This window comes from Dermacentor variabilis, chromosome 1 (genome assembly GCF_050947875.1).
Source record: "Dermacentor variabilis isolate Ectoservices chromosome 1, ASM5094787v1, whole genome shotgun sequence".
NCBI lineage: Eukaryota > Metazoa > Arthropoda > Arachnida > Ixodida > Ixodidae > Dermacentor > Dermacentor variabilis.
In genome coordinates, this window is record NC_134568.1 from 73,971,734 (window position 1) to 73,993,214 (window position 21,481).

The 21,481-nt window shown below is 44.7% G+C and overlaps 1 protein-coding gene across 5 annotated transcripts; it reads right to left on the minus strand.

Moving 5' to 3' along the window:
* Positions 1-6,812: 6,812 nt before the first annotated feature.
* On the minus strand, positions 6,813-21,086 carry LOC142579524 (uncharacterized). Of its 5 annotated transcripts, none has more exons than XM_075689843.1 (5): positions 21,040-21,086; positions 18,605-18,740; positions 13,040-14,468; positions 9,245-9,285; positions 6,813-7,146 (listed from the first exon to the last, which is right to left on the minus strand). In XM_075689843.1, the coding sequence occupies exons 3-5, from the start codon at positions 14,437-14,439 to the stop codon at positions 7,097-7,099; spliced, it is 1,491 nt and encodes a 496-aa protein (XP_075545958.1). In that variant the 5' UTR covers positions 14,440-14,468; positions 18,605-18,740; positions 21,040-21,086; the 3' UTR covers positions 6,813-7,096. The 5 variants fall into 5 exon arrangements, with proteins under 5 accessions (XP_075545958.1, XP_075545975.1, XP_075545949.1 ...); XM_075689868.1 differs by lacking the exon at positions 18,605-18,740 and having other exon boundaries at positions 7,076-7,146; positions 13,040-13,155; positions 13,257-14,468; XM_075689860.1 differs by lacking the exons at positions 9,245-9,285; positions 18,605-18,740 and having other exon boundaries at positions 13,040-13,155; positions 13,257-14,468.
* Between the last annotated feature and the right edge of the window lie 395 nt (positions 21,087-21,481).

The following is a 21,481-nucleotide window of genomic DNA, read 5'->3' on the forward strand; positions in this document are numbered from 1 at the left end:
TACATGTATCATAATCACACTTGCTAATCATCAGACAACCATCACCCGACGTTGGCATGCGGGCGTGAGTGGCGCACAAATTTCCATGTAAATATTTGAACTCTTTATCGCTCAATGACACTGAAGAGCTGCTAATTACGCAGCTGCCAGATTGCATTTTTATACAGTAAGCTTCCTTCTTTGTCCCTTGTTGTTTGTGCGGTTACATGATGCATTCCAATATCGATCACCAACTAGCGCGCGCCTATCCCTGTTAAATCAAGGGTCCAATTAACACAAAGTTGTTCCCTTAGTGAATCAAGCCTCGATTGTTCATGCTCAATTAAAGGCTTCTGCAGTGCAGTCTTGGGTGTAGTTGAGAAGGATACTGTAGAACTTGCTAGCATTCTTGTCTCTACTTGCTTTTTTGTAGGCAGTTCAGTTAGTTCAGGAACCATGGGCTGGCTGCATGGGATTTTGCTCTGAAGGCGTTCAGATGTGTTCGTCTGTCAAGGTTGCTGCAGGGCTTGGGAGCCTGCCTACTTCCAGATAGTGGTGCTGCTGAGGACAGTGGGTCAACACAATGAGGAATAGACTGCTTGAATAAATACGTCTCAGTCTGACACGCTTCTTTTGCAGGCTTGGTTGGTGAAGATGCGGTTGAATCTGGTGCTGTAGTACACACCATCGCTGGCTGGTATTACGTATGATCCTTTTCTATCACAGGGCACTACACTTGGTTGTGTTTGCTACCGATCGTCTCAATGGGGCACCATCTTCAGCCTTTATCTCACTGGTAAGGCTCACTGTATTTGATAAATTGCACAGTTTTCTGCGCGCATTTCCTTCCCTACGGTTGTTACAAAAATCGTTTCTAGCCCTTCCCACTGCCATCTTAAATATGCTTGTGTGAGAACTCATCTCCATGTCTCGCCAACTGTGTTGTTTGCTTTCTGACAGCTTGTGATGATTTTCTGTCGATGACTAGCACCATTAGAGACAGAGCCCCAGCCAGGCTTCCTTTTGCAGTGCTCTTGTTAAGGCTTCGTGGTGTGCCCACGCATGTAGTCTTAAAGAATGAAGGCACGATAAGCGCTGCGCTTAGCTTCTGAAGGCAATGTAGGTCACCTGGAGGTTGGCTTGGGTCAGGGATTCCTTCCTTATTAGGCTGACCACACGCGATCGGCTGCTGTTTCATGCTTGCTTGACTGAGATCCCGGTAGGTCTGGGGAATGGAAGTCGCAGGTGGGATGATTTTCTTCTTCAAGTTGGTTCTTAAAGTACCAAAAAGGAGGAAGGGAAATCTGTACAGTAGGAAAAGGTATGGCACACTCGGTTAAGGTGTTTCGATCAATGAACTGTTTCGATCCTTGGTTTTAATAGTGCCACTACGTACCACCATACTAGAGTGCAGGGGGGCCGTATTCTTAACCGATCCACTTCGGCTAAAACAACCAATCAGCGTGCACCTGAGTGTGAACTATCGCCAAAGTGCATCGTTTCAGAATATGGCTGCAAGTGGCACAGCTAACACCACAACATGTGCACAGGTGTACACTCAAGCCTCAGCTCATGGCGGATTCCGACAAAACCACCTTAGTCTTGTCGTCTCCGAGATTGGGCAACATGCCGCCGCATCTCGAGGGCAATGAGTGCCTAGTTTAGGCTGTGTGCGTCGTCTTCTCCTTCTTTTTGTGGTTGTAGCCTGTGCGCTATACAACCCGATGATCACGAACCAACAAGCCTAAATTTTCAAATCTATGTGTCTATAGTGGGACAAAAATTGTTTTAAAAACGCACTTGGCAACCAAGGTACACGGACTACGCGGATTTGTGCTACTCTGCCAGCCAATCACAGAAGCATACAAGCCGTACGTAGTCATCCGATTTTTTCAAATGGCTTCATACTTGATACCTCCGGAGCGCCTGCTGTCCTTGAAGAGTCTTTTCATCGGTGGAAGCGATCAGGTATGCAACAGACATGGGTAAAGTGTATGGAGACGGAGCATTTCCTTCTTGAACCGTCTGCCGTACAGTTCATTTCACTGCTGAGCCCGTTTTGCTCATGAAACTTGACAATAAAGAGTTGCAGCAAAGTAAGCATTTTATTTCAGTTCAATAAATTAGGCTTTCACCATTCCACTATATTAGACGGGTGAAAACGTGTAAAATTGCGCGCTTATAATTTTTGTGGTTACTACCTTATTTAGGTAACAGGGAAAATTCAAAGTACGAACTAAGCCTCTCCAAGAAACAGTACTACGCGGTTATGAAGACGTGGGTGGGGCTTCACTGGAGACTTGAGTTGTATTCAACAATAGAGAGTTTTAGATTAGGGGACGCAAGCGGCTTGCGTACACAAGAACTAGAGGCAATGGTAATGCGCATGCGCAGAACCCTACGTCTACGCATGAGCAGTACCGTCGACCCTAGTTCTTGGTACGCAAGATTCTCAGGAGCCTATGTCAGCAGAAGAGCCACCACGTGGAAATGAAGGCAGTCCACCTCTTGAGGTTGAACAAGAATTTGCATTGTGGAGAAGTCACATTCCACACAAGGAATTATTTCATCACCATGCAATAGTTGCAGACCAGGATACACAAGTTGCAACATCGTGTTAGCCTCCTTACAACAGAGAGGGCAAAATACAGTAACGACAAAAACACAGGGACCTGAAGAAGTGAACAGGACTCCATAAGACAGTAGACTCCTATTAAAAGGAACTAAAGAAAGTTATGCAAGGAAGGAAGGAAGGAAATAAATTTTATTCGAGGTCCTGCAGGCCACGAGAGCTTTGGGCTCCCCTGCAGTGGGCGTCTCCCACGACGGAACCGGGAGGTTGAGTTTCCTGGCGGCGTCGTGGACCTGCTGGACAGCCCAGAGTTGGGGAGCAAGTTCTTTGCTCCGGATTGTTTCTTCAAACTTGCGCTTGTCTTGCTCGTAGTTTATGTGAGCTTGCGAGCACAGCCAGAGTAGATGATATACGTTAAGGGATCTATTGCAATTGGTGCAATAAGACTTGTCGTAGACCTCAGGGATGTAATGGTGTAGTCTGTAAAGTTATGCAAGACTGCAATTTTAATGACGTCACCTATGTCAGAGAGCAAGCAAAGCAAAAATATCTCACGTACGTCTTCCTACGAGACCAAATTACAAATTTTCAGCGCAAGAATCCAACATGGACAGAAGATGTGAGACACTGCATAGTGCGTCGACATCTGTCAAGCAAAGCTTACGAGCATGCTAGACTAGAAAAGCTACTTAAATTACCCAGCAGAAACACACTACAGAACTTCACAGAGAGCAGTTGTGGAAATGCCGGCTTCAATGACTTCATAAAAGCACGGTTAAAAGGCAGAGAGTGATAAGCTTGAAGCACCACAGTCCCGGGTTTGCTCTGTAATTGTTGACGAGATGAGGATTAAGCTAAAGCTACAGTATAATAAACTTGGAAGGCTGCTTTGTTTACCAAGTAGACATGAATTAGAATGAAGTCCAAGTGAGCCTGTACTGGCAAATTCCTTGCTTTGTTTTTTGATCAATGGACCTTCTACAGCATACAGAATACCAGTTTCTTACTTCTTTTACCAAGAGTCAAATGGCCTCCAGCTGTCAGAACTGGTTTGCTATGTTATGAAGGAGGTTAAAGACACCCGTTTCAAAGTTGTTTATTTGTTAACCGACAACCACAAGTTTAATGTGAGTGCAATGAGTCTTGTGTAGTAGTTTTTTAAGGTACCGCATTGAACATCCAAATGACAGTGACACGCTTCTGTTTTTAAGCTTTGATTATTGTCACATATCGAAAAACGTAAGATCCCATTTTCTGCCAAGAGATTTTGGGAAAAATGATGAAATTTCATCATTTGATTTAAAGAAGCTCTACAAGATGCAGAAGGCGTGGATAGTAAAGCCTGTGAGAAATTTGAGCAGGAAAAATGTGTTTCCAAGCAATATAAAATAAATGAATGTGAAGTGAGCTGTTGAAGTGCTGGCTCCAGATCTGACATCAGCTCTTGATTTCCTGTAGGAGCAAGCAGGTCACGGCTGCCACCCTTACTTCGCTGCTGCAGGGCCATCAATTTTGTTCATGAAGAACATTTACCGACATCAGTACACTCACCAGGACTGCCCCGATGTTAGGCACTACGATGATGCTGATAACAGTCCTCTCGAATGGTTGGAGGTAACTTTGCCATTGTACATCGAGGAGCTCAAGAAAAATTCTACTTCACCCTGTCAGTTCCTAAAAAATTAAATTTGTGAAGCATTGTTGCTCACCACATATTACACTGTAGCGTGCATACACTACTTCCTTGGCTCAGAGGATTTCTGCTTTGTGCTAACACAAAAGTTCAGCAGTGACCCTATTGAGCGATTGTGACATTGAGAAGGTTACTTGGTTGCGATGACCAGTTGGATGGGCGTTCAGCCATTTCAGAGCTGAAAAAGCTCCACAAGACTGGAATTGCGACTCCTTCGGAGAACGCCAATGATTTGCACAAGCAGGAGCTTGGTCATGTCGATGCACTGCCAGCTCCAATAGCCTCACTACCCATGCAGTCTTTGGAGTGAACAGAGATTGCTGTAAAAGAGCCATACCACATGAAGCAAAATGCAGTGCCCATATATCAAAGCCTACAGGTGTCAGCAACTGTGTACGTCGGCGCGTACGCAGCCCGCGTGGTCGGAGAACAAGTGGAGTTAAAGGACTGTTGCTCTCCGACGATAAAGCCTGTCAATTCAAAGACATCAGTACATAATGAGAGCAGCATTCCGGGCAAGTTGGTAATCCATTGCTTAAATGATATTGCGCGACATAAAAACGACACGGACGTGAAAGAAGACGACACACCAAGCGCAAACTTTCCACACCAAGTTTGCGCTTGGTGTGTCGTCTTCTTTCACGTCCGTGTCGTTTTTATGTCGCGCAATATCATTTAAACATCAGTACAGAGGTGGGCTTTTGTACCAGTCTGATTTATATGTTCTCGAGATGTTGAGAATGTTTGTGGATATTGCCTTGCGGGAACATCCAACACTGGACAAGCCCTTGAAGACTCTGCTGAATGTGGCAGTACCAGCAGTAATTAAATGAGGCCTTCTGCAGTGCAGGACCACTCACAGCCAGCACCACAAGGACTTACCGTAGTTGAGTTTGTGTGTTTCAAATTTATCAAACCACTGTTTGTGAACTATGCTAGTGCAGCCACCAACAAGAATGATAAATATGTTAAATTGAAAACGAGCCCTCAGTACTTTGTAGGTCTGAACTGTATCAATGAAGTGTTTGCAATAAGATATTTACTCGCATCTCGCTCATTCAAGGCATGCGGTATTTTCTTGGTCATTAAATAATTGTTTCTATATTTCCTGGTCACCAAGCCACACGGACATGGTAGAAGGTCCAAAGCTTTCTGGGTATGAATATTTACATAGGCCACAGCACTCGTCTGATGCAAAAGAACTGGAGAAAACTCGTCTGAAAGTCGTAAAAATAGTATGCTATCACAGTGCACAGAAGGCCGGCTCACACTAAGAAATTCCAGCTTTATATAGAGCATCCTGGCAAGCATTTTTTGGCAAAATATCACGTCTGTAAGAACACTTGCCGACTTCCATGTTTTCTGCACTTTCCTACGGTAACCAATGAATTATTCACTGCAAACGCTACAACAGCAGTAAATAAACTTTCATGTTTTTGTCTCTGCTATGTACGTGCAAAGCACAACCCACTTTCACGCTACAGTTGCTGCAAACGCGCCCGACCCTGCAGAGACTGCATTCGAAACACTACTATAGTACTCTGCAGCGTTATAAACGAGGCTCTTGTCAAATAGTGGATTGGTGTTCTACCATCGCAGCAATTAAAAACAGCCGAAATTGCGGCCACCACACAGACAAGAGTTGCGGAGGCACTTTACATCGGTGGCACTCGGTGAAATGAGCGGCGGCAGTTCGCAGCTCTGCCCACAGCTCCTCTCAATTGTTGTCTTGGCGTCTTGACAGGCAGAAAGTTTATCGAGGAGGCTACGGCGATTTCAGTGCATGGGCCCTATCGGTAGCGTGTCCTCTAGAGTTAGTAGAGTAGCTCCGTGGGGCCCCTAGTCCAGGGCTCCACTTGCTTTAGCGGCTCGCTAGACTTGGTCTAGAAGAGCCAGTTGGCTATCCTGATCCTTGTCCGTAAGCCACGCGTCCCACTGCGTGTTAAAATCTTGTGTTTTCAGTTGTGTGGAATTTATATCTGTCGCTCTGTTTGGGCACATCCAAGTGATGTGCAGTAAATTTGGGCTGTCACCGCGCCACGGGCATTCATCAGTGTATTGTGTGTGGTGAATACAGTTAAGTGTATGTAGGTTTAAGTGCGTGTGTGTTTGAAGTCAGCGCCAACTCCTCGCCTGTTGACTGTTTAAATTTGGGTGCGGGTGATCATATTGCCTCCGGTCCTCTCTCTGGTGTTCGAGGATGTGGCGCGGTGTAGAGGGGGGCGTTTCACTCGGGACGTGGAGATCTCAGCAGAAGTAGCAGCCAAACGAAGACGTTGCTGAGGTTGATCATGCAAGCGCTGATATTGGCCTGCTCCCCACTTCAACTGAGGCTGTAGCTGCCTTGGCCCTTTTACGTCACTACTGCGGCACAATAGAAGGCACCGGCCTATTGCTTGTGGATCGTTCAGACTACGTTGTGGATGCCATGGTTAAGCACGTCGCTACCAGTAAGAAGCAAGCTACAGTGCTGCAGTACTTCAGCCAAAGAAACAAATACTTTGTGTCAAGTTTCAAGCAAGTATTACTGTGTCACGATTACTTCATTGATTGATTTGTGCAAGTTCCTTATGCGTTTTTACATGATTTTATAAATATAATTCGGGCTACGTACAAACTATTTCGCAGTCACTGTGTTGTTCGATATATCAACGTTAGGCTGTAGTCGATGTTGACAATGTCCCCCTTGTGGAGAACTTGGTTGAGTTTGCTCACGGCCGTCCTGCCGTCCCTGTAGAAGCAGTCCACAACGACCGTCACCTCCCAGATAGTCTGCCCCTCTCTGGCTTCCACCATGGCGGAAGAGTCAAAGACTTGCACCAGTGTGTCCTTTCTGCCCGAGAAGACATAGACTAGGCTCCAGGGGGGGCCCAGCTGCAGTGGATTTCCCATTCATGGTAGCCTGCAAAACATGTGTTTGCATTTTGACGTACATGGAACAGGAACTGTGAAACAAGATTAACCGTGAAGAAAAGCAATCAGTTTTAAATTACAGTTTTCTTTCTCTATTTCTTCCACACTACAGGTGCTTCCTTGCCAAGTACACAACTTGGGTAACTGGATATGTGCCATGGGGTATGTTGCCCATTCTTCGCCAATCCCCCAGAATGGACATGTGCCACTGTGACGCAAGGGGCGCAGAAGCCTTAAATGTATTTACATGCATATCTGTTATATTCCTCCGTGCATACGACCCTTATCAACACATGCTTTGACACAAAAAGCTAACAGCTCGTAACAGTAATCGTGTTCACGATTGCGCCGGTGTCAAAAATTTTCACCAGCAGCAAAGCCGAACATAGTAAGTTACTGCAATTTTAGCTCTATGTTTGTCTCGTTAAGCTCTATGCCACCAGGTGGCTGCACCGCTCAGGCCCCTCAAGCGTATGCCCTCATCTATCGGCAATCCACCCAAACCACCCCCATTTGCCGGAATAGTGGACACGCTAAATGTCTCTATATATATTGAGGCTGTATGTGTGTCATTCACCGCCGCTGCTACTTCTCCAACTCAAACAAGGTTTGCAACACTTAGGTTCAAACACTGGATTGGATCTGCAAATTTCCTTTGAAGCCAGATGTGTATGTTTGCCTTTTGTCTGTAACGCCCCTTTTCGTGGTCCCACCAGTCCACCTCACCTCTGCTATGCTGGCATGCTGTGCTACTGAGGTTCACTGTTCTGCCAAACTACTGGCATAGCAGGATGTGACATTTGTAACTACGTACCACGGTTTTGCAACTACAGTTTTGTGATGCTTTAAGAACCCTTCCTCTCCTCCCAAAAACAGTCATAGTACCATCCACATATGGCTGTCACTGTTACAACAGTGACAACCAATATCATAGGACATGCAACATTGCTCTTATCAATATTGCTCATGTCAATATTGTCTCGTCAGTTAGAGTCTATTACACCATAGCAAAGTACGAGCACAGTGGCAAGTAGTCATACATGGCTCTCAGCCTCTGCTTACGGGAAGCAGATGAAAAAAGCAACATGTGTCTTCCATGCGTGGCCTAGACCATAGCTTCCTAACACAACTTGAGCATGCAAATCTTGCTGTGTGGTTGCAGTAACCGAACATAAGACTTGGCAAGAACGAGATTCGATAAAAATAGGAGCAATATTTTTCAACAAGGTTCAAAAGAGTCTATTAGTAACAATGACTTTTCTTGTGTTCCAACGTGCACATACATGCTTACAAATCGGCTACAGCTCTGAGCAGTGATGTATACCATGCATTGTGATCAGGGTGTTCCCATTTCCACTTCACTTTGTGCTGATAGCAAGAAAATGAAATTCTACTTTCGTTTTCATTAATAATAACCAATTGTGAAAGACCTAACAGCGCCATCATAAAAGCCTTACAGTAAAATCAATCGGTAATAATCACTCTTAACCATTAGATTCTTTTTAGTGCCAAAACAAACATTTTTAAACATACATTACTGCCTCGTACCATGTTAACTTTCAGCGATACTTGAAACTAGGCTAGTAGGTGAAGTTTCATGACTCTTACGCCAACGTAAGAACAGCAACACAAACACGAAGAAACAAGACTGAACACTTATTCTTGTTCCTCCTTATTTTAAATAATTTTTTTTCTCATTTCTTATGCAAGCATAAGAACAGTAACACAAACACGAACAAAGAAAACTGAACACTTATTTTTGTTCCTCATTATTCTAAATTTTTTTTTTTGCATGAGTATGCACTACGACAAAGTAAATTCATGTTTTTTCTTGTCCATGTCCTTGTTCGCACATGCTAGTGCAGGAGCTTTCCACGCTAGTTTTCAAATTTCTCATCCATATTTTGCACGCTGTAAATGCGTCTTTCTAGCATCTCATTCTTTAACATATCAAAATTCCAGTGTATGCTGTTATTCCATTTTGGTGTTCTGACTGCCTCGTCCCCTGTCTGTTTTACAAACCATCTGTATGTTGTAAAATAAAATATTGTGCCCAGAGGTCAAAAGTCACTTGTCCTACCACTTACATTGCCAGTGGCAGGACCCGAGGGTAGTGATGGGCCGCTTACTGAAACACAACATTAAAAAATATTAGCGAATGCATGAGGACAGGCGAGGAGGTACTTTCCTTTGCCGTGGACACCATATCCTCCTTAGACTAAAAGACAAGTGAGCTGTTTAATTGCTTCACAAGTTCGGTTCTTACTGACTGCTGTGTTAGCAACGTGAAAAACCCATTTTTTAGTTTAATTACCACAGTTAGATGCTGATCGCAGCATCTCCACGCACACGGAGAAAGTAACTCTTGTTACAAGGCTCGAGAGATGGTGCCACCATCCTGCAAGTGCAGTGTTGCACACTGGCCACGCGCCCCTTCTGTAACCTCCGCTCCCATTGTCACGGCAGCCCTCCTCCTGCATGAACTCTGAGCAGACGACATATTAAGTTGCGTCTGGCACTCCCGCTCCTCTCCTGCTGGTTGGCGGCCCCGTCTCAAAACACTCTCTCTGTACCTCCATGTAACTACATCAATTCCTGTACACTACATGCTTAATAAACCCAGTTAACCTCCGTTAACAAAGTCCACTGTTATATCGTCCACTATACAAGACATAACGAAATGACTGTCAATTCATGTTCTTGTCGTAAAAGCTGCTTTTCTCTGCTTAAACAAAGATGAACATTCAACACCATGGCTTCCCTCGTCAACTCGCGGTATTTGAAACATTCTTCATGGGTGCTTTTTGTCATTTCTGCCTACGCAATGGTATAGATCAAGCTAGTGCCAATTTTTAGGAAAGCTGATGGCACAAATGAGCTCGAACCACTTTCACACAGTTGCGCAAGCGCCAGACTTTATATCCTGGACGAATATGCCACATCTCTTCCGAGCTAACTTTGAGAAGTATTACAGGCAATGTGCATTACAAACAACAAGAGGTCTCATGAGGTTCGCATTATTCATAATCAATCCTACACTGTCTGTATGTTACTACCCATACTATAACCTTGAAATTTTACAACGAATTTAAAGATTCTGATTCTGAAAAAAATGTGGAACAGTGACTGCACTCTAAAAGTCAGCACTCTTTGGGGCTTATCTTGTCCCAAACCAATAAATGCCGTCTACCTTGCTTGGCTTTTTTTAATGTTGTGTGCCCTTTACTTTCAGGTCAGGAACGTCAAGTGCCTATTAACAAGCGGTAGCATTGTTGAAAGGATAATGAGCAGTGTTAAAGAGAGGAAATGCATGCAAGATGGATGAGGATTATTGCTTGGGGACAAGATAAGTGCCACAGAATAGTGAATGGAATAATAGGTATTGATTCATAGTTTTAAAGCGCAAAATACGAAGATGAAGGGGAGACACGGAGCTACAGCACTGTGCACTGAGTATCAACTGACGTTTCTTTATTGGAACAAGCATTTTATATTGATGCAGATAAAGTAAAACCTTGTTAACCTGTACCCGCTTAAACAGCAGTATCGTTTTAAATGTAGTAAAGTCAAGTCCGAAACTCAGTGGTTATTGAAGATGATGCGTTTTGTATTTGCATAAACCGTACCAGCTTATTGCATATGTATCGGTTAACACGTAGTATTTGCACTTGTAGCACAATCACGGCAGTAGGTCAGCCAAGCAGAACAAGCCTCAGAGATCAGAACGGCCTCCAAGCACAAACGCAGAAGGCGCCTGGGAGGGTGAAGCCACCGTAACAACAACATCATTTCGGTGCCGAGCCAGAGAGCGTTGCGGATGGCTAGTGGTGGCCTGTGTTGTGGTGTCGTGCAAGCTACAACTCACGTCCTGCCGGAGCTCACGGAGCTCAGACACACCCCGGGCACTCAGCATAAAAGAAAAATTATAAATCGTTTGCGTGGCACAATATCGGTGCTGGCACGCACGAGGAATCTGCTCTTGACAACGGTGTGTGGCATTTCGAATGCAAAGAAGAAGATGCTTGGCAGTGCTGCTGGAACTGCGAAAAGATGTCGGCTACGAGGTGCAACTTTTCGAGGATAATCTTTTCGCTATTGTTGCCTCTGTTATTGCCAGAGTGTCGCCTAATGACAGTGATGAGCACGACACAGAAAGCGACAGCACGGGCGATTCAGGCCCGACAGTGCCAGAAGCTGCACATTATACGTCAGCCTCATGCGAGTGTTAGCTGAGCTTAAGGCAGTTTGTCGTCGTTGCTAGGCTGCTGCGGCATCAAACGAAAATAACAGACTTTTGTCACGCGAAATGAATAAATACTGCACGTTTTTTGCCCTTTTATCGCACTCCCTCTGAGTTTCGTTTCTCGCAGGTAACAGGGCGATCTCAGGCTATTTCGGTTACGCAGTACTACCGTTTAATGCATACTTTTTCCAAGCTCCGGCCAATTACGGTTTAACGAGGTTTCACTGTATGTTTGTTAGATATATAGTGGTGTGATAGCGTGTCATTATGGTGAGCATGTGTGAGAAGGTGCTTGGCATCTTTATAAAATGCTTCTTTCAATAAAGCATCAGTCAATAGCCAGTGCATAGTCCTCTCAGTTCATTTCTTGCCTTCATCTTCATATTTTGCACTGAAATAATTATGACGCCCCAGAGAGCATGCATTTTTTTCATGTACCCCTACAGTATGTCACCAATCAAAACACACGCCAAGCTCATCATCTTCCTTGTCAACCAATCTCTCTCCAAGCGAATCTGCCGACGGCCATTTGGAGCAACTGAGTCCTGGAGGCAGACTGCTAGCTTTCGATTTCTGGATGTCAGCAAGGTTGCAGCTTGGAATACTGCCTAACCCTCCTTGTCCATAGCCGTGAGACAGTGGTTCACCGTATACAGCCATGCCCCAAATAAAGAAATATGCATTGCAGCTAGCTGCTTTTGGTTGTGTGTAGTCAGCTATATGTAAAGATGCAACTTTATTCATTCCGTTTACGTAATTCTATACCTGTGGGCCTGCTGTGCTGATCGATTGCACATTTTAATAAAAAGAGGGAAGGGGGGGTATGCAAAAAGGTAACACAACACAAGCAAAGCCTCTATCCATGTTTCAAAAATCAGAGTTACGATATCTCGAGGCCGATTTGGCTTCTGAGAAAGAAGCTGAATTGCCATCGCAACAGGACTCTGATTTTAGAAATTGGATGGAGATATTTCTCCATTATTGTCTCACTCAAATAGGTTCTGTCGCTCAGATTCACAGCTCACCTTCAGATTCAACACACACCGAACATATTCACAGACAGACTCAGATTTCACAGACAGATTTCAGTCAAAGATGTTTAGATATATCAGAAAAGACAACAAAATGTTAGGCCTGTATTACAGCACCCACACCAGAGAACCTGCCTCACAGGCCACATAAAACACAGCTAAAGCTCTCCGATGACTGCAGTTCATCCAGCCATGTACTGCGTATGCATGGGGTGAAGGACAAAGGTATAGCCTGTGCAGACAATTCGAGGCATTTTCATGTCAGATGCTAACGGCAGAAATGAAACGTTAAATGTTCGGTATGCTACGTTCACACCTAGCAGGCAACGCTGCGGTGCTAAAGAGGTTCCGATCTACGATGCTACCCACGTCACATAGTAGCATCATATTTATCAATTATTTCGTGTGTGATGCACTATTTTTTGGTCACGAATAGAGCAGTGAGACAAGTTGCTCTAGCCTTCATAGCGTTCGCCTGCTATGTGTGAAATGTGCTCTGCTGTGCTTAGCATTCGGTCGTGGTTTGTGCAAGTAGACTAGGTTCACATAACTTAAAATGGCGACAGAAATGCAGTTTGAACCACACATTCAACCTTTCCACAACTTACGGCAGTGCGCTGAGCTTGCCAGGTGCTACAGGGATGACTTGCTGCACCACCCTGGCCTTCAGCAGCGGGCCAGACTCTGAGGGACTCGTTTGATGCACGTTTGAAGGCCTTTCGCCCTGCAACACAAAGCGGCAGCACACCTCTACCTTCCCGCCAACCGTACCGACCATGTCAATTCGAATGATGTCGTTTTCTCGGAGGATATTCTTGAAATTACCTAGGAGGGGCACGTGCACGTTCTTGTAGAATGTGAAGAACTCCACATTCCTGCATCCCTCCGGCTCCTGCACCTCGCACATTGCGCTGTTGTCGTTCACAGCTTTGAGGTTGCTGTGCGGGTAAACCCCGATCGAATGGGCAATGTTGGGAGCGGAGCAGAACTTGGGAGGTGTGTTGAAGATGCCGAGATCTCCCGCTTCCAGGTCACCAGTGCCTGTGGGCATTTCGCTCATGGCAAGAGCGAGGCCGTTGTGAAACGCGCTTTCGCTCTGCTCGACAGGGAAGTGCTCGGGCCGTTCACCAGTCCACGTGAACATAGCTACCCACATGTCGCATTCTACTGCGATGGCGTCTACAAAGGCATCTACATCTTCTAGGACAGCACTCTCCTTGAACAGCTCACTCAATGACCTTATCTTCCTTCCGTTGGAGTATGCTGCTGTGTTTGGCATTAGCACCATGACGTTGGGTTCAACAGCAGACACCAGACCCGTAATCTTGGAGTTCGGGAAGAATGCGCCTTTGATGCCAAACAGCTTCCTCCGCGCAAAGAACTCCTTTGGGTCAAGCAGAAGCTCGGCGATATCGTTGTTGGATAGAAAAGCCTCGTTTCTGCTGTCGCTGACCTGGACAAGTTCGGCACATTGCACTTTGTTGACATTGGTGGCCCACCACTTGGTGTAGCTGGTCGGCTTTGGATTTGGCTGGGCATCAAAGTGAACCTTGTCCCCGACACTAAACAGGTCATTCAGGCTCTTTTCTGGCTGAAGCAGGGACATGTCAACGTTATCAATAAAAAAGTAGGCATGCTCTTCATTGCCTTCACCGAATAATATATATGCATGGCTTAGATTGATGGCTTGGATTGTACCACGAAGTCCATTTCCTATGCCGTCACTACCTGGTCGGTACACTGCCTCCTTTGGCGTGGGATCGCTCGTATTTGCCATTTCTCTTAGTAGTTCTATACAAGTGGCCTGATACTTGGCTCTGTGGCCTGGCGGACTTTTGACCAACCGTATGGTTTCAGTTGTTGCACCTAACCGGCCCCGGACTGATGGTGGAAGTTGGGAAAGAATGCCTTGGATCCTGGTGAGAGGTGTGCCTTTGTCGGCTCTCGTGGCGTCGTTGAGGTGCTCACACATAGTGCCCAACACAGTGTCATCATCCTGTGTGGACATGGCAGCTGGCAGGAGGTTTCAGGTGAACACTGCAGCAGGAAGAATTTTTTACAATCATGCAACCAATGCCAACAATAAAAAATATGCATCCAGATGATCCACTAGGTAGTATATTCTTTAAAAGTTTCATTATCTTCAGCTGTAGTTATCAAAGTCAGAAGAATTTATTGAGTGGTCACTGAGCCTTACAGTGGAACTGCAACAACTTGTCTTGCACTTCTTTTTATTTATTTATTTATTTATTCTTTGCTTTATTAGTAGTTAGTGTCCACAATCATAGTATATCAGGCATAAATTTCCCGGATTCAGAAGAAATCATAAGTTACAAAAACTTTTAATGCAAATAAATTAAAGCGCAAGCTAAATGGAACATTGCTTCTCGGCGTAGAGTGTGTTTACAAGGGTTCCGTCCCATACGAAAATGAGGGGGTGTGGAGATCAAAGCAGCAATTTGATCATCTCACCAAAAGCTTTACATGATAATAGGGGAGTTAATAGAGGAGAGAAGGTCGCGGTATGTTCCGAGACAAGCAACAGCAGAGGACCGGACCAAGCTCCCAGTGTCAAATGTGGAGAAGCGCAGAGTAAAACCAGAAAGAACGACAGGTGCGCTGCTCATCCAGCTTTCGGTGAGACGGTCACTGCGTGACTCGCAACAATTGTATACCAGGCTGACCGGCAAATGTGAAAGCCGTTTGTGACGCCCTTCCTCTCCTTACTTTCGTGACCATGTAAAGGAACCCTCGTAACCACTCCCTACGCCAAGAAGCCAAGCTCCATTTGGTGACAGCTAGGATGGATAGTTAGATAGGAATGATGACAATCTTGTGTGGAATAAACTTGGTTGACTGGACTGATTGATTGTTCTTCTTCGTGTCTCATCGTTCCTATGGTCTTGTTTTTTTCCTCTTGCATTTGGCACGTTTTGAACTGTTTGCATCAAAAAAGTTCATAATAACCAAAGATTTGTCGCATGTTGAAGGAAATCCAGCACCATAATGTTGCAACGTGACCAGCAATTATCGAATAAAACAATAAAATAGTAGTGCTATAAAGTTTAAAAAGGCTAATTATATATAGTGCGTCAAACAGCTTTTCCATTCATTTCTTCTTGCCATTACAAGTTTGAAAACAACTGAAAGTAAAAGGCAGAGCATAGTAGTTACAATTTATTGTATAAATAAAGGAGGACCAAAGGGGGAATGAAAATGCCGCATACATAGCAACTTCCTCGCTTTCCTGGGAGCACCTCAAATGTCTAATAACTGTGAAAAAAGTGCAGCGCAATGAAATAGAGAGAAAGGAAAGATATAGCAATATTGTAAAAAAAAAAGGAAGTAACTACTGAGACAGAACAAAAACTAATAAAGTAATATGCAATAAAGATGTCAGATAGTACTTTTCGCAATGGGTAAGTATACAGGATGCCATTTTTTTTAAATTATACAGAATTTTTTAGAAAACATCTGTGGCAACAGAATAATTCTAGTCATTGAGCTGGGTTACTTGAGGTGAACACTGCTTGCACGAAACATTGAGATGTATAACTGACCAATTAAAAACCATCTCTAATTTAAGTTTTGAACTAATTACATTATGGCGCATTGCAATTTACGAATTGTAGCGAGTTTGCAAGGCATATCCGCTAGGAAATAATTCTGAGGATGGCATTGGTTTAGATACACATACCATCAAACTTGCAGTAAAAATGCACTGTTGTCCCACTTTTTAAGGAACATGCCATTTATGCACTGAAGCACAAAAATAAATGGAACACTCATGTTTTTTGTTGTACATTTTTGGGAATTAATATCTCAAAACTGGTGTCATCCCGAAAATTCGTTCCAAGTGGATACACTTTGCAAACTCACTGGCTACAATTTGCAAACTGAAATACGTGTATTGAAGTAATTAGATAAAAACCTAATTAGTTCAATTTTCTTAACCGATTATAGATTTTGATTTCTTGTGCAAGTAATTTCTTTGAGTAGTTCAGCTCAAGGACTAGAATTGTGTTATCTGCCACAGTTGATTAGTAAAAATTCTTTATAGCATAAAAAAAACATGCACCCTGTAGCCTGTACCAGGAAGTCAATGTACAGCATAAAAATTTGACAAGCATTCGATCTGCACAAACTACCCTTTTTACACCATTCTAAAGCACACTTTTTTCAGAAAAATTAGCTAACATTATGTGCACATTGAAATCTAGCATGAACAAAAACTGAAACGTGTGGTGGATCCAAATCTCAAATCGCACCTCGAACAGCGTTAACCCCACCTCAGCGTTGACGAAAGGTGCCTGTGGCAAAAATGAAATAAAATTATTTTGAGTGCCAACAAATCACTATTTCTCTCTTACCATGAAAATATATTGCGGGAGAACAATTTAAGGGTACTACAGTTGGTACTTTTTTCTTTGTACTATTATACGAAAACCAGCGTGCACATTACAATCAAGAGCACATTAAATATTCAATTTCAGTCTGAAAACTTAACGTGCACATTATAATCGAAGGCTCGTTATAATCGAGTAAATATGGTAATTTTTCTCTCAATTCTAGGTACTTGGTGCACTTCAATGATCAAATCAAATTCAAAATGAATACATCCATTTAACACACAACCATATTACACATATACGGGAGCCACTGAGAGAGGAAATACGAAATTATCGTGCAGGAAGGGCCTGATGGCGAATTAGACGAGATGGCACTCATAACTTTCTGCTACAAATTGGGGTACATCTAAAGAAAGAGCACGAAAGGCCCGCTGCAGGGAGTTGAAAACTTTCACGCGGGGAAGCTATATCTCCATAACTTCACAAACAAATACATATGAACCAGGCACTTGCCATGATTCTAAACGAATCAAATGGGGGGGGGGGGGGGGATTAGGTAAGATAATTTCATAGAGGCCATTCAAGTTCCAATTAAAGTTGGCCTACTAAATAATGCATGTGTACATGCATTTTTTTTCTCTTTTATTCGAAAGCATCAAATGACCCTTTGAGCGAAAAAGCCGGCGTCTGCTGTCTGGACAAGCGAAAAAATTTGGAGGGCGCTAAAAGGGACCCTGAAACGATTTTGACAATATTGTACAAATGTACGAAGTTGTTAGAGTAGGTCCTTCTGATCATTAATTGATGCATCTAAGTGCTCCGCAAAAAGCATGTAATTTATTATAAGATTTTAAAAATGTACATCGCTGCCGATCGCAGCACATCACTCTGCTGACTTTTAAGCCACCCCTACCCATTTGATGTCCTTTTCCCTAATGACATTAGTAGGGCGAGATATCCGACTGGTTTCCGAGGGCGCGTCATCAATAATTTTTCCAACTTTATGGTGAACAAATGTTGTTTGTAATAGTTTGAACGTTAGTTAATGTTTCTATAAAAGGAATATAACAAAGAGAATGCACAAGAACAATTTCTCACTACACTTAAGCGCTTCCGGCACACAGCAAGCATCGTCTGCTTGTGTTACAACGTGCTCCATTTTGAAGAGAGCTCCGCGACCAGAGTCGGTCTCAGTCTTTTCGCGAGCACCATGATTCGACTTTGTTGCGTTGTGGGCTGCAAACGTAGCAACTGGCAATATGGCAAGCTGCGACATCGTGTCTCTCTACAAGGCAGCAGACGAGCGCAGTGGCTGCAGCGCATCGTACTGTCGCTACCTGATCGGTGCCAGGATTTGCGCGTTTGCGGCCGTCAATTTACACCGGAAGATTACTACCACAACAGCGTTTCGCGAGTCCGGTATTCGGGTAAACGCAACAGCAAGGGGACAGGGCCTGGCCATTTGACCGTGCTGTTTCACGAGATGAGTAGAAGCGCAAACATGAATGGTCTGCATGGTGCAGCCACCTGGTGGCACAGAGCTCTACCAAACACTGTAGTAGTAACGAAGCGCATTCTTCATTGCTGCTGGTGTAAATTTTTTGCAGGAGCGTAATCATTAACACATTGTTTTCGTAAATGTTTAAAATGTTTTACACTTGGTTAGAGCAATATAAACGCTTTGTTCAATTGGCTGGTTCAGCTCTGCGCCAATGGGTGGCTAGACCGTGGAGACCGATCAGGCAGCTCACGCACGTCTACGCTAAAGTTCCTTCACCAGCTTGAGTTTATACCTCCACTGTTCCATCGAAACGCCCAGCTCGCCTGTGGTTACCGGAATACCAGACACGTTCGGCACTTCAACAGAATCCTCGTAATGCACGCTGCTTTGATAGCTGTCGTTTGGGGTCAACTGTCAAGCAACTGGTGGAGAGGTTGGAGAGGCTTGACGCACTCACTCCTAGAGAACAGGAAGTAGACGACACGACGTGCCATCACGATGCAGAGCCAGTGAAGGCAGAGCTTAGCCCCGGTCGCTAGGCGAACGAGTTGAGTACAAAATGCATGGCTATGGTGGAGGGTAACTTGTAATCGTCCGTAGTTCTCTTAATATGAGACTCTTCACACGAATTGTGGTGCAAATAATTAACTTTAGCTGTATCCTACGCATCTACGAAATTTTTCCGAACCGTTTCCAGGGCCCTTTAAGCTTCGCCTTTAAGAGTGGTATGCGATAGCACTCAAAGATCCCTGACTGCTTGTCACACTTCCCAGCAACCACAAATTTCTTGCGGATGCGTGGAGGTGAGTGACATCTGGATGGTGTTGTTGCAAGGAACCAAGCGGGCCGCACTGCTCTATGAATGGTAGAAATGCTGGAAAAGGGGTTTGTGTTTGAGTTTCCTCGTAACATAGTTATGTTTTCTGGTATATTCAAATTACAATCTGACGCTATCATGTCTGTAGGTTGTGTTTAGGTTGCACTTTTTGATTTTTCTGACTCTTTACTTTGAGGCATTCAATTAGTACAGTAACGCCTCCGAGCCATGCAGAGGGCCTACATGGTTGTGGTTCGGAATGATTTTTCGCAAAACACTGTCTGACGCAGACACCGGATTTCTTGCGACAAGGGGCTCTTAATGCGATGTGTTAAAACGGCACCTAAATTCTCACTGGCTATGATGCCTCATCACGAGCGCACCTCGGCGGATCAGAGCGGGCATGGGAACACCTGCTTCTACATTAATGCGCCAGGTGTTGCGCGAGGGAAGAGGGCATCGTCGCGACGCCTCATCACCCTTGCTCTTGGACGCCTGTGTTATCCGCGTGTTCCTTCTCCACGCTGGCTATCGCTTGCGTTCTAACTGTGCCTCGGCATGGCCTCAGTTTATAAGGCCAAATCATAACGTGCCAACCCAAGATTCCCATTAGATTCTATGGCAGTTGGGCAAGGTTGCATATTATGTCACAGTTCGAAGCACACCAGCCTTTTGCCAAGCTAGGAGCCATTGGCCAAGTGCCTCAATGTCTTCACTTGCCCACGAGGAGTTCATAACTCAAAGGACCACACAGCGGCATTTAACTGGACATGAATGCCTTCACATTCACATTTCTGTCATAAGTGCATGCTTAGGTGCCCTCGGTTTTTTTTTTTCCCAGAAGATACGCATCTAAATGTTGATTATGTTAATGATAAGTCGCCAGAAGAAGACAACGATGAGGTGCGCACTTCCTTTTGATGCTGTAAGGCGAGCTAACGGAATAAAAGAAGAAAAAAAGTAAAGAAAGAAAGTGCGCGCACGAAGGCACTGGCGCTTTTGGCACGAACTCGCCTCACGGATCGAACGCCTCCGCCAGCGCTCGCCCCGACGCCTGAACGCCTGTCTGTTAATATGTGCCTTGTTCCTTGAGTTTATTAAATCGTCGGCAGCCAACCACGGCATCTAGAGACGCAACAGATATATACATTCGATAAGTGTTGCGTCTGTGCAAATTACACACCAGTGATATAAGAGGCACTTTCGATCGAGCGCGTTCGAATTCCTGGATAGCAATGGCTCGAGCTTGCGCAAAGGAACCAATCGAGACCGAGATAGGGAACACCGATCGTGCTCGATCGCGCACAATCAAGCATCAAGAAGGAAAATACACCGAGGCTCCATATTTTTCTCTCGCATATGCGCACAAAGGTCGGGCAAATACGAGAAAGAAGCTTTTGAGATCGTGCTCAAAAGGGCGTACGCCATCTTTAGGAACGCGTTCCAGTGCCAATCTGCCCAAGTAATATATAGGGATATTTTTTGCCCAACGCGGTGACGATTTAGTGCCAGCTAGGCGGATTGGAATGTCTACTAAAACCCTTCCGAGAACTGAAGCGACGTCAACGTTTCGCAGACAGTTTACGCCTTAACAAAGTGCGCGTGCGTGGACAGCACACGCACACTAAGACCGCGGCGTCAGAGACACCACGAAACTACACATTCGCCAGGAGATTACATTCATGTGCGATCGCGAAAAATTACACTCACTCAATGACACCATCTAGATATGTAAATTTAAGGCAAAGGCGATACCCTGGATCATACTTCAGCATGGCACCGGCGATCGATCACGGAAGGAACAAAGAATCAAAACTGTCACTGCTTCCATAAACTCAAGTTTCGCGGTAATAGCAGAACTTCCTAGATTAACTTCATGGAGGGGGGGAGAGCTGCAGCACTCTAAGTGCAAGAGGCGTGTGAAATAAAAGATTAGATTACCAATATATGAATGCCCCTCGGCGATGCACACAGCTCTGAAACAGCGTTCGAACAGCAGGGCACGGAAGACGGAATGCGTGGACCCAGGCCCGCTTGAAGCGCGTGCGTCCGCGCGCGTGCACAACGACGATGCTGATAGGTTATTTGCGACGAGTACTGGTTTCGGTTTCAAAACCTAACCCACCTAAGCCTTTTCGCTTTAACAAGAGGCTTCGGTTTTCCAAGGGGAGACGATGTCGTCAGGCGGAGACTACAAAGAAATACGCAGACAACTACACGTGCCTACACTCTTAAAAAAGTTTGCACCCTTTGGGGGCTGATCTTGGACTCCCACAACGATAATCGTCATCTGTCTTGCCCGCGTTTGATTTCTCGAAAACACTGCACTCGTAACCTTCCTGTCGAGAATGCTATGTCACGATGATAACGACGCGCTAAACGT